At 48.7% G+C, this 13,197-nt stretch overlaps 2 protein-coding genes across 4 annotated transcripts; one reads left to right on the forward strand and one right to left on the reverse strand.

Annotated features, from left to right (window-relative positions):
* The first annotated feature begins 3,236 nt into the window (after positions 1-3,236).
* LOC120678878 (probable E3 ubiquitin ligase SUD1) lies at positions 3,237-7,781 on the forward strand. Of its 3 annotated transcripts, XM_039960304.1 has the most exons (8): positions 3,237-3,480; positions 4,186-4,423; positions 5,209-5,294; positions 5,668-5,802; positions 6,021-6,167; positions 6,592-6,715; positions 6,863-7,152; positions 7,309-7,781. In XM_039960304.1, exons 2-8 carry the CDS (start codon positions 4,216-4,218, stop codon positions 7,399-7,401), a joined length of 1,083 nt encoding a protein of 360 aa, XP_039816238.1. In that variant the 5' UTR covers positions 3,237-3,480; positions 4,186-4,215; the 3' UTR covers positions 7,402-7,781. The 3 variants fall into 3 exon arrangements, with proteins under 3 accessions (XP_039816238.1, XP_039816239.1, XP_039816240.1); XM_039960305.1 differs by lacking the exon at positions 5,668-5,802 and having other exon boundaries at positions 3,238-3,480; XM_039960306.1 differs by lacking the exons at positions 3,237-3,480; positions 4,186-4,423 and adding an exon at positions 4,441-4,929.
* Positions 7,759-8,268, reverse strand: LOC120678879. Its single transcript, XM_039960307.1, has one exon. It carries the CDS (start codon positions 8,191-8,193, stop codon positions 7,927-7,929), a length of 267 nt encoding a protein of 88 aa, XP_039816241.1. The 5' UTR covers positions 8,194-8,268; the 3' UTR covers positions 7,759-7,926.
* Between the last annotated feature and the right edge of the window lie 4,929 nt (positions 8,269-13,197).

The following is a 13,197-nucleotide window of genomic DNA, read 5'->3' on the forward strand; positions in this document are numbered from 1 at the left end:
AAGGTTGGGGTTTCTTTAATAAAATGGGAGGAGAGGGAGGGCCTAAAGGCAAAAGGGCCACTCATCCCCTTCCTCCCGACGCAGAATAGGGGAGGCGGCCAGGGTCGTCGGCGGCGGCCAATCCGGCCGCTTCGGGCCACGGCGGCGGCCGAGATCATGGGCGAAAGGAGGAAGGGGCTACTGGGATTTGATTCCCGGTCCTACCTCAGGCTGGGACGCCTCGATGAGGTGGGGCAACGAGGGCCGGCGGCGGTGGTCGGATGTGGCGGCGGCGGCGGCACTGCAAGGTCGTGGAGAGGGGCGTGCGGGGTTGGGCAGGTTTGTGAGGGAGCGGAGGTGAGGCAGGGGCCCTTTTATAACCGCGGAAAGGCGGTGGAGCGGTGGGAGCGGTGGAGGCGGCCGGCGAGCCTCGCGGGCACCATTAATGGCGTTCGGGGCCGGCTCTGCGTTGCCGCTCGGTCGTCGAGGTGAGCAGTGAGGGGTGGTGGTGCGTAGCGGGGACGTCCGGTTGATACGACCCCTCGAGCAGGCGTGCCAGCATGTGGGGGGGGGGTCCGGCGTTGAGCGGGGCGGCGCGGGCGGCGAGGCCGCGGCGAGCGCGTGCGCTGGCACTGCAGCGAGGAGGCGCAGCGACGCGCGGCGCGCGTCGTGGCCAGGCACGCATGCGGGCACGTCGACGCGCCGAGCACCGTGTGCGTGGGCGCGCGCGGGCGCACGGGCTGGCCGGGGCGGTGCGCGTGCACGCATGTGAGTGGGCGCCGCGGTGTGCGTGAGCGCGGCGGGTAGGAGCAGGCCGGAGCGAGTGTGAGCGTGGGCGGTTGGTGTGGCGCGCGCGCGGGCGGGCCAGTGCGTGCCGTGGTGCGGCGAGCGCTCGTGTGCTCGCACGCGTGGGAGCGCAGGCACGCGGGGCGGCGTGCAGAGCGCGCGAAGGAGGGCGGTGCGCCGAGCTGCTGCGGGGAGCGGCCGGCGTGCGGGGCAGGGAGCAGAGGTAGGCAAGGGGGGGTCGGGCTGAGCGTGCTCGGGGAGGAGGGAATGGAGGGAGAGAAAGAGAGAAAGAGAGAAAAAGAAAAGGTAGAAAAGAAAAGGAAAAAGGGAAAAAGAAATGGAGAAAAGAGGAGAGAAAATGGAAAAAGAAGGAAAGGGAAAGAAAGGAGGGGGCGAGCGCACTCCGGCGGCGACCGCGGCCGCGGTCGGCCACGCGCGGTGCTAGCGGCCAAGCGGCGCCCGGGTGCACGTCGCAGGGAGGGGGGAGGGAGAGAGAGAGAGAGAAAGAGAAGAGAGATTCGCGGCGACGATCGCGACGGTGGTGAGGAAAAAGACAGGGCTCGGTCGGCGTTTGAAAATGGATGACAGGTCGGCGGAAAAACTGGGAGGGGAATCAGGGTTTAAGACTAAGGCCCCGTTTGGGAGGGCTTCTGGAGCGGCTTCACGAGCGGCTCCAGGTGAAGCCCTCCCAAACGTTTGTTTTGTAACCGGCTTCACGTGTGAAGCCGGTTCTGAAGCCATCGGCGGCTTACACAGGCAAGGTGAAGCCATGAAATCATGGCTTCACGCGGCTTACACATCAATCTAACAAGTGAAGCTGTTTTGCCAAACATTTTCTAAAACGGCTCCAACTCCACCAGAAAAGCCGCTCTATCTGAGGAGCCGGAGCCGGAGCTGTTTTTGGAAGAGCCGGAGCCCTACTAAACGAGCCCTAAATGAGCTCAACGATGAAATTATTTTGGAAATAAATAAATTAGTGCATGATTTAATTTTAACATATTTTTGGGATGTCACAACCGGAGATATTTTCCCTTCCTAATAGCTTCAGATCCAGATTCCTTAGCACGGCGGGCCCTCTCTCGCTTCCTCTCCCTATCAGCTTCACATTCCTCTGCCTTCTGATGTTCCACTTCTGAATCTCTTTCTGGTTTTTCTTGCGCTTCTACTCCATCTGTTCTTCATGCAGCATTCGTTGCCACCTTTGTGCAGTCCACCTTGCTTGACGCTCCACGTGGTCCTTATCCTGCTGAGATTGCTCGGTGTCTAACCACTGCACGAAATCACATAGAGGTAGTGTAGTCTTTCCCCAAGTCATGTTAGAAGTCATTACTAGATCTGAAAGTGACAAACTCTGATAGTGTTTTGTAGTACATTTGCTCGGTCCTTGCCGTAATGCTTGGACGGGTCGTACTCGTAATTCTCGCATATGAAGAACCTCTTGCCAAAGTCGTCCCCCAAAACCCTTGATTTCATTAGTTTGCATAAGGATCCGCAAAAACACATAGTCACTTGGACTCCTTGGGGGACTGTTTCCGTCACCTTACTCCATGGAATGTAGGTGGATCTTGAGGATGCCATGGTGTTGAGCCCTGGCAATCACAAGTGAGCAATCAGATTGCTAATATACTATATCAATGCTAATCATTATCAGTAACTACACCTAAATGTACCACTAATCACATCATAATAATAATTAAATTGATTCCTAAAATACTGTTTTCAACAAAATACTTTCTACAATTTTCTTACATTTTCTAAATTTTTTTAATATTATCTTCTAATTTTTAAGACTTTCTAATACTTCTCTAACAATTTTCTAGTACTTTCTAATACTTAATTTAACACTAAATGTATTGTATCAACGCTAATCATTACAAGTAACTGCACCTAAATGTACCACTAATCACTCCTAACAATAATTAAATTGAATGATAATCTACTGTTTCAACAAAAATAATTACAACATAATCTATTTGTAAAGCGTAGAAGAATTTTGGTTGCCTACAGTCGCCGGCTTGAAAATCCGGCAGGGCTTCGCCTCTCTACCTCCCTCCCTCTTTTTCCTTGGTTTTTGGAATTTTAGTGATGCAAATGAGGGGTGGGGGACAAGACAACCCTTATATAAGGGTGGGAGAGCCGGTCGCCCTGCAGCCGGGCGGCCAGGGCCGGCCGCCCCGCTGCCGGGCGGCTAGCGGGGCGGCCGGCCCCAAGAGACCTGCGCGCAATTTTCTCCACGAAATTTTTTTCAGAAATGCCCCTGCGGCCCCAGGGATCTGGCCGCCCGGCAGCGGGGCGGCCGGAGTATATTCTAAATTTCCAAATCGAAAATATATTTTTGTAAAAAACGAAAATAAAAAATAAAAAAATAAAAAAACCCGCGGGGCCGAAGCATAGCCCATGGGCTTTGTTAGCGGAACAACGGTAGCACACAGTTTTTTTCCGTCGAGGGTTCTTCGCAGAAAATTCGACCGCTTTGCGCTTTCTCGGTCACCACCTCCAAGTTTGGTATTATTCCTTCCGCCCGCCCGCTCGCTCCGGTCCCTCCCTTGGCCCTCGCTGCTGCCCCCGAAAATCCTCGAATCCTCCGTGAGCCCCCAACCCCAAGGGCGGCAGAGGAGGCGTGAGGGGCTAGAGTCCCGTCCGTACGATCGCCGCCCGCCGCCGGTTCGCCACCCCGTTCGCTGGCTTCTCGCGTCCGGAGCGCGGTTCCTCCTGGTGAGTTTCGTGGTCGTTTCTGCGGGCTTCTCGTTTGGGGGTGGGGAGATCGGTGGCGTTCTGGTGCGGGGGGCGCGTGGGCTTCTAGAGAATCGGTTCCTGTGGTGTGCGAGTGCTCTTGAGGCGGAATTTCCGGGTGGTTTTGCTGCGATGTGCGGATCCAGCTTTGCTTTCCTCACGGACGAGTTGCTATTATCGTTTATTTTCAGTGTTGTGTTCAACCCCATTTCCTCCGCTTTCGCGGCCTGGAATTCTCTCTTAGTTCATTCGGTTGTTCCCAATCACATAGCACTACTCTTCTGCGATCATAGCACTAGTTTTCAAGCGTTCAAGCATCACGTTTTGAGTGGTTAATTTCTAGATGGTATTACTTCACGCCCCGATTCAGGTGTGTGCGAATTATGTGTAAACTAGAATCGTTTGCTTCCATTAAGTTTGGGTAGAACTCGACCGTTTCTCATGGGTAATTTTGATCTGCGAGTAGTCCGTCAGACCAAGTCTAATGCAACAAGTGCAATTCAATTTCCCTGTACCTAATTACTTAGTCAATGTTCAACTTGGTTGGACCTATGACTTCAGAGCCTTGGCCTTTAGCTCGAATTCTCTGGCTCCATATGGCAAATGCTTTGCTGTGCCCCCTGCTGAAACTGTAATTAATTCACAGTTCTGTTTCTTCATCCCCTGTGTTGGTTGAACTTGTTGCAGTGAGGGCTAGAGGAAGGAAAAAGAACAGCAATGGATACGAACCAGGAGCTGGAAGAGGTGGTCCCAAATGACTCAGACCCTCTTCTCGGAAGGGAGGGCAAGGAGGCAGAGTCATCATCAGTGGAGCTGTCTGCGCCACAACCAGCAACCGTGACCCCGCTGGAGATCGAAGATGAGGAGACCGATGGTTCTTCTGCTGCATGCTGCCGCATTTGCCTTGAGGCAGAGTCTGAGATAGGTGATGGTCTTGTATGCTGCCTCAGTTCAGTTTTCTTATGTCGGTTAAATTACTCGTTTCAATTTGGGAATGGTTTATCTGTTGCTAATTTCCTGCCCATTGGTAGCAATAAGAAAAAAAGAATTATGATCACACCTCTTGGGTTCTTGCTCACTTTGTATTGTAGTCCAAAAACAGTTCTATATACTGCATTTTCTTGTGTGTCTAGTTGAATATGCTATGATTTAGGATACACACTAGCAAATGGGATTTATGAATGATCTCTGACCTGAACCATTACCAGATAGCTCAAACGCCGAGTTAAGGTTGCAGCAGTACCTACGACAACATGCAAGATGCACAGCTGACTAGCTTACAAATCGTTATCGCTTTTCCTATGCTGCTGCTATACAAATTGAAATCTGGCTTGTTATGTTGTCAACATCTTACAAGGGTGCAACTAATTTAATGATTGTCCTGGAGAAGCTCAGCAATGCTGTTGTGATATCTGAGGACTAAAGCCAACTGTAAGTTCTAGTTCTGTCAGCCAAAGACAATGAACAAGTCCCTTTTTTATCATGATGGACAGCTGCCATTTTGTTTTGTTTTTTTTTGCCATTCTTGTATGAAGCAAACAAATTTGTTTTCATACGTCAGAACTTTCGCATCTGGGGGCTAAATATTGCTTTTATACAAGACTCATTGAATTATTAGTTGCTTCAGTTTTCCTTTTGCTACCCATCAACAACTGATTGAACTGATGTAATCTTCTGCACTCCTGTGCATGTTTCGTTTTTTTGCTGCAGGTGATGAACTGATATCACCTTGCATGTGCAAAGGAACTCAGCAGTTTGTTCACCGTTCATGCCTTGATCACTGGCGTTCTGTTAAGGTATGTTGAAATCTTCCTTATACTTTGCATACCAATTTGAACTCAAAACACATGATATATGTTTTTTGCTTCCCCTTTGTCTTGTCAATGCTGCATACCTTTAGGTTCGTATAGTTGCAACATGAAGACATCCACACTAAATAGAGGAAATGTATCACACAGGAAACGTGCAAAAATGCACATTACTGGTTGAAGTAATGATCATGCAGTTATTCTTAGTCAGGCCTGTTTTTTTTTTTAAAAAAAAAATCTTAGTCAGATCCTGTGTACTGTACAAGAGTAGGAAACAACAATGCGGCCTAGGTGTTTATGCTCCTCAAATGCACAAGAGACCTGCAGTTTCCTTCATTAACAATTTTTTTTTAATTGGCAGATTCTGATATTGCAAAGATGCTACCAGAATAAAATTTTGACATGTAGCAGCAAATATGCTGCCAATTTTAAGTCGAGCTGCATCTCTCCAGGCTATCATATTTCAGCTTGGTTCAGAGGGTACACTGTAAAACAAGTGTGTTGATTACAATCTGTTCCATTTTAAGTCTAGGTTGATTGTTTACTTTTAGGAGTATTTTTGCGGTTTTACCAACCTTTTGGTGATCATTGCTAACTAGGTGCTGTAGACTATGGATGCAAGTCTTTTACTATTATCTCATTATGTTGTATCCTGTTCAGATATAATGGAAGGAAAAACAAAGTTATTTGCTTGTGTCTCGTTATGCTATGTAGGAAGGATTTGCATTTTCCCACTGCACAACGTGCAAAGCTCAATTTCATCTTAGGGTGGAGACTTGGGAGGACAACTCATGGCGTAAAATGAAGTTCCGGATATTTGTTGCAAGAGATGTGCTCCTCGTATTTCTTGCCGTACAGCTTGTAAGCACTAAATTTCCATTTGCAAAATAAAGTTCATCATCTTCATCTCTAGAAATCTTTTCCTTGTAATTCTTCATCTGCAACTTATATAAAGTTACTACATTTGAAAGCAATTATGCCCCTTAGGCATCATCTGTTGAGTTTTTCAAGTTCTGTTAAACAATGAAAATACACCCAAACCTGCATTTTTTTGCTGCATTATTCACATAGTTTTTACAGAAATTAGGGCATTTAGATGAAGAAAATTGTTTTGTTTCAGTGCTGTTTCACTCAATTCTTGGATACAAGTCTTATAGCTGATATGTAACATGTAATAAAAAGAAACTTGTACATGAAAATACAATTCCAATGTTAGGTCAATTTGTTCTGATATCCAAGTTCAAGGAAGAGAACCACTTATATGCATTGTTTTCCATTGTTGCAGACTATTGCTATTATTGGTGCAATTGCATACTTTCTAGACAGGGATGGAAGTTTCCGGAACAGTTTCAGTGATGGTTGGGATCGCTTCTTGTCAAAGCACCCAATACCATTCTACTATTGCATAGGTACACAAATCATCTGTTTTCCTTGTCCATAATCATGATGCCTCTGTATTTTTGATATTTGCATTTGAATTTTTAGTTCTTATACAGGAACTTATTATTCCTCGGTCAAAGTTTGAAGTCTGTTATGACTGAATGTTGGAACTGCAGGTGTTGTTGTTTTCTTTGTGCTGCTTGGATTCTTTGGGTTGATAGTGCACTGCTCATCCTTCAACGACCACCAGGATCCATGCCTAGCTGGGTGCCGGAACTGCTGCTATGGTTGGGGCATCCTTGACTGCCTGCCTGCTTCCTTGGAGGCTTGTTTTGCCCTGGTGTTGGTGTTCATTGTTGTGTTCGCTATCCTCGGCATCGCCTACGGCTTCCTGGCCACCACCATGGCTGTCCAGAGGATCTGGCAGAGGCACTATCACATTCTGACAAAAAGGGAGCTAACGAAGGCAAGAAACTCGCTCCCAGATGTGTTCATATTGAATCAAGAAAATAAAACGTGCAATCCATTCAAATCCTAAGTATCCAAGTATCTTAGTCCTGTCAGTCTTTATAGTTGCGCAGCAAATTTCGGATCAGCTTAATCTTGTATTTCTAATATGCAGGAATACGTGGTGGAAGACCTTCACGGCAACTACACGGCTCCAAAGCTTGATCCGGAACACGAGGAGCGGCTGAAGATGCTCAAGCTCCTCTAGGGAGAGGTGCCTGCCTGAATTCTGAAGATGCTTCATGGCAACCTCATCAACATGACAACATGGCCCATCCTCTTTCGTTCCAGATCATAGAAAGAAAAAGGCACCTTGAGTTCTAGGCTACTGTACAGATGAAAATCCTGCTTCAACCTGTACCGAACACCATCAGCTGAAACAATCCAGAGATTCTGCTGGGCTTCACGTTTTGCCCTCGGGCTAATTCCATCGACTACGTGTAGTGCCTGTAATGTTTGATGTGCATTGTTCCTGGATGTGAACGCCTGTACGATTGAAGATTCTGTTGTCTGAATTGATCCCCTGTGATCTCTTTGCGTTTTGGCATCTGAATAAGATCTGCTCTCGATGCATCTGATGTTCAGCAACTGCGTGCTAATGTCAACTGCCTTTCATCTTATTATTCCCTCGATTGCTGTTACTATTACATGATCAAGTACACCATCACTGTTTTTACATGGCACATACTTTCACTGGCTCACACGGTAGTAAGTTAACAGAGCGCATCAACGGCTACTCCCCGCCGGTGCCGGTAACGCCAAGGTCGGGCTTGCCGTCCTCCTTGCCGGCGCCAAACACCGGCCCGCCTTTGCCTGCAGCGTCCTCGACCGTGTCCTCCAGCTTCCTGACGGGCAGCCCGCGCTCGTCCTCGCCGGAACGGAGCTCCGTCCTCGGAGCCTGCCGCTGCTCCTGGGCGCTGCCGCCGGTGGCAGGCGGCGCCGACGTGTAGGTGGTCGCCGTGAAGGCCTCCTTCGGCTGAGCTCCTTGCGCGCCGGACATGAGCACGACGCTCCTGCTCCTGTGCCGCTGTTCGCTCCGTGCGCCGTCAAAGGTGTGGCTGAAGCCTGAATGGTGTGGGGCACTGGTGCTGTAGGTGGGTGTGCAGTGAGCTGCTCTGCCTTTGCTTAAGAACGTTCCTTGTGGTGACGTGTCGCGCGAATGTCTACTGAGCGGCTGCCACGTGGAGCCGAGTTGCTCCAGAAGCCGTACACGTCTGCGCGAGAGCTGTCCCAAGCACACAAAATGGAGAAATTTACAAAATGCTATAGCACATTGTGAAAGAAGGGATAGAGATGGAGAGAACAACGGCAAAACTTTCATTGATCTCTCTTGGAGTTTAAATACATCGCGAGTGTACACTGAGCACAGGCATGCCGGCGTTCCCGGTCATGCGCGAGCGATGCGCGCATGCAGCTAGCGGCGGACGAGTCCTACGCTGCATGCGCTCATGCGGTGGCCGCGTCATGCGCGGGGCGCTGTGACGGAACTGCCAAATTAAAACTCTAATTAAGCGTAATGGCCGTCATTTAAACACATCGGGCGCATTAGCTTAACAGCTTAATTTGGCGATCCTTTCTAAACCCACGGCCCGATCGAAACAACACCGGTAGTCCCACGCGAAGGTGGGCGCAGATGGTACAAGCACGACACATTACTTAAAAATACAAGAGCGAACACGATATGAAACATTAAGTTTTACAAACCGAGTTCAAATACATAAATAATTTACAAACCTAACTTTACAATAGACACGACTGAAGTTCAAATATAAAAGATCCTACAACTACTCTATCTTTCACCAGTTCTGCTCCTTCAAGACCGGTCAGACCGATTCTACAACCGGTCGGACCGGTCAGCACTGCCTGCCGACTCCCCCGGTCAGACCGGTCCCACGGACCGGTTAGACCGGTCTACGCAAATCAGAAAGGCTGCACACTCAGCCCACAAGTGCACAACTCGACAGCGCCCTAACCTAAGGGTCCCGCATCTCGACCTGCCACCCCTCTGCGTCCCGGCGGATGAACTTGACACAACAGGGGCAGAAATCGACGTCCGGGTGTCCTGTAATAATAAAGGTGGCAACAAACCCTGAGTATTCTAATACTCAGCAAGGCTTACCCGACCAGTGGGTATAACTTAGCCCACATATCTAGACATGCAATGCTTTTGGGCTGGAGATTTGTTTTGCAGAAATAGCAACTAGATGTGTATCCTTATTTTCAATGTTTTAGCCGCATATTTTATATAGCTAGACTCTCACTAATGTTTGCCTGTCTACACACCCATGTGGAGCATCCAATTAAGATTCAGAATTTATATCCATTTTTATATCTCTAATACCCTAACTCATTCGCTACGGTGTGACAAAGAGATTAAGGCCCTCATATCCGCGAGACACGGCGAATCGATTCGATTTAATCTTGCAAGGTGGACCTAACCAACACGGCACGTATTTGCCCCGTCGGACTATACATGCCAGCCATTCCCCTCCTCGCCTCGAACTACAGGAACCAGCCCAACGACATATGGTCAGCCGAGCTCAACGTGAGACCACCAAAAGTAAACATATGCATCACAATTCTCCGCGACTACTCGACTCGCCCCAGGAGTTGGGTGCGGGTTCCTGTACTTTCGAAGCAAGGCAGTACTCGGCTTACCGGTTTCGACTACCTCCTACTCCCGGCATGCGGTTAGTACAATTCAATCCCCGATCAGCACTGCCACAACAACCGGTCCTTAATCGACACAGACGGGGCTAAGACACCCAGGAACCCTGTCCTGCTGCCAAACCTAATACCATCATCCCCGCCCGGTCTCACATTTCCATAACCATTTCAAACCACTTCAACAATACTGATGTACAAATATAATAATGTATCTCGCGAGTAACCGGCAATTACTCGGCTTCTAAAGTTTCCTGTGTCTTGCGAGTGACACGAAGCCACCCGACTTCTACCGGACTTATTTAGCCTAGCACCGCTATCGACCTAGACTTACTAGTAAACTCAAGGAAACCTAGGGATTATGCAGCTAGGGTTCCAATCAATCCCTAATACGTAATGCACAAGTAATAGATAAAACATATACATAGTGAGTCATAATTTAAAATAATAGGACATGCACCGGGGCTTGCCTTGCGTCTGCTGCACCACACTGGGGTTAGCCGGGCCTTGGGCCGACTCCCCGAGAACCTCCTCCGGCGGGGCTTGCCCCTGCGGCTCCTGTGGCTCCGCAACCACCTCGTATACGACCTCCTCCGCCGCGGCTGCTACACGTGTGCATATGCATGTGACATGAGAATGCATGCATGATTTATAAAAATTACAAGTAATCGATACCCAATTAAATTTCCAACTAATTGTATCAACGACCACCTATTTACCCCTGCTCAGCCCAGATATACCGGTCAGACCGGTCTCTAACACCGGTCAGACCGGTCCTACTCAACGCAACAAGCTACCGGTCAGACCGGTCCTTTCGACCGGTCAGACCGGTCCTACCCAGCCAGAAGCTAGGATCCTAGGCGTGGCGACAATCGCCCACCAACGCCAACACCCTTCTAGGCACTAGTTCCTGGGATTCACTAGGACATATACAACCAGAGAGAACCGCCTAAAACCATCTAGAAGAGGAGATCGACCCAAACCCCTAATTTACCTTGAATGGCTCCTCCCCACGAAGAACTTGCAATCCCGCGTCACCCCATGGAAGAGTTCATGCCAGGGACAATCCTTGACTCCGATTGGAAGCTTCCCACGCCTTGGATTTGAATTGGGGTGAGGGATTTGAGAGGGAGGGTTTGGGAGGGAGGGGGGAGCACGGGAGAATGAGGGAGAGGGAGCTGGGCGACGGGGTAACACTGAGGGAGTTGGTGAGGGAGAGAGTGAGGTTTAAATGACGTGGGGCCCCTCAACCTGGTTCGGTCCAGTTAGACCGGTCAGACTGGTCGCCACTACCAGTCAGACCAGTCCGGCCCAGGCTGAAAGGAGGAGTTTTGGTTTTGTGCTTTGCCGTGTGAGTTTGAAACTAATGACCTTAATTATCTCAATTATCGAGGACTAACACCTGGGTGTTACAATCCTACCCCCTAAAAGAAATCTCGTCCCGAGATTTAATGGAGGTGTTAAATTGCAAGAAATATAGAAGGGTAGGTACCTTGGTAAGTTTGTAACAACTCCGGACATTTGGATTTAAGAAACTCTTCGGTTTCCCATGTGGCTTCTCGCTCGGAGTGATTGCTCCACTGAACTTTATAAAACTTGCTGGTTTGATTCCGAGTAACCCGAGTCTTGAAATCAACAATTTTGATTGGTTGATCCGGATAAACAAGATCGGGCTCCAGTTGCAATTCCTCGATGTCAATCACCTTTTCTGGAACACGGAGGCACTTCCGGAGCTGGGAGACATGGAAAATGTTATGAACCACGGATAATTGAGCAGGAAGTTCCAGGCGGTATGCCATAGGCCCACATTGCTCAACAATGAGAAAAGGCCCAACATAGCGAGGTGCGAGCTTTCCCTTCATACCGAATCGTTGAACCCCTTTCATTGGAGATACCCGCAGATAGACATCATCCCCCACTTGAAACAGGATAGATTGACGCTTTTTGTCCGCGTAACTCTTTTGTCGGGATTGGGCAATTTTCAAATTTTCTTGAATAGCCCGAACCTGCTCTTCTGCTTCATCTACCATATCGGGTCCAAAGAACGTTCTCTCCCCAGCTTCCGACCAATTCAACGGCGTTCTGCACTTCCGTCCATATAAGGCCTCAAAGGGAGCCATTCTAATGCTCTCTTGATAGCTATTATTATATGCAAACTCAGCCAATGGCAAGCACTCACCCCATTTTTGACTATAGGTGAGCACACATGCTCGAAGCATGTCTTCTAAGATTTGATTTATCCTTTCTGTCTGGCCGTTAGTCTGGGGATGATGAGACAAACTGCGGAGGAGCTGAGTGCCAAGGGCGGCGTGAAAGTGCTCCCAAAACCGGGCAATGAACTGAGCACCCCGGTCTGAAATGATTGTCTTTGGAATTCCATGAAGACTCACAATACGGTCCATATAAAGTTGAGCGTATTGCTTCACCGTATGTGTGGTCTTTACCGGTAGAAAATGCGCGGTCTTGGTGAGACGATCCACAATAACCCATATCGAGTCAAACCCCTTAGAAGTTCTGGGTAAGCCGACAATAAAATCCATACCGATGTCCTCCCACTTCCAGGAGGGAATACTCAGGGGCTGCAATGGGCCGGCTGGTCTCAAGTGGCTTGCCTTAACCCTTCGATAGGTGTCACACTCGGATACGTATTTAGCAATTTCCCGCTTCATCCGTGTCCACCAAAATCGCTGCTTCAAATCTTGATACATTTTGTTACTACCTGGATGGATGGAATACCTAGAGAGATGGGCTTCATCAAGAATCTGCTTCCGTAACTCCAAGTCCTTAGGTACCACCAGGCGACTATCAAACCATAACACACCCTCACCATCCTGGCGAAAACATGCAGCCTTAGGATCATTTTCCATAAGCCTCTGACTAATTTTCTCCATGCCAATATCATTTTTCTGAGCCGCAATAATATGATCTCGCAGTGTCGGAGTGAGAGTAAGATTAGCAAGAGTACCCTCAGACACCATAGTCAAGTTCATCTTCTCCATTTCTTGGCACAAAGTGTCATGCACCGCTGTGGCTGAGATGCAACTGCAACAGGCTTTACGACTCAACGCATCGGCTACAACATTAGCCTTGCCCGGGTGATAATGAATCTCCATATCATAATCTTTAATCAGCTCCAACCACCGTCTCTGGCACAAATTCAACTCATCCTGGGTGAAAATATACTTAAGACTCTTGTGGTCTGAGTATATATGAACAGGATTGCAAAGAATATAATGGCGCCAGATCTTTAATGCATGCACGACTGCTGCCAGCTCCAGATCATGAGTAGCATAATTTTCTTCGTGCCGTCTGAGGGCTCTGGAGGCATAGGAAACCACCC

This window comes from Panicum virgatum, chromosome 6N (genome assembly GCF_016808335.1).
Source record: "Panicum virgatum strain AP13 chromosome 6N, P.virgatum_v5, whole genome shotgun sequence".
Taxonomy (NCBI): Eukaryota; Viridiplantae; Streptophyta; class Magnoliopsida; order Poales; family Poaceae; genus Panicum; species Panicum virgatum.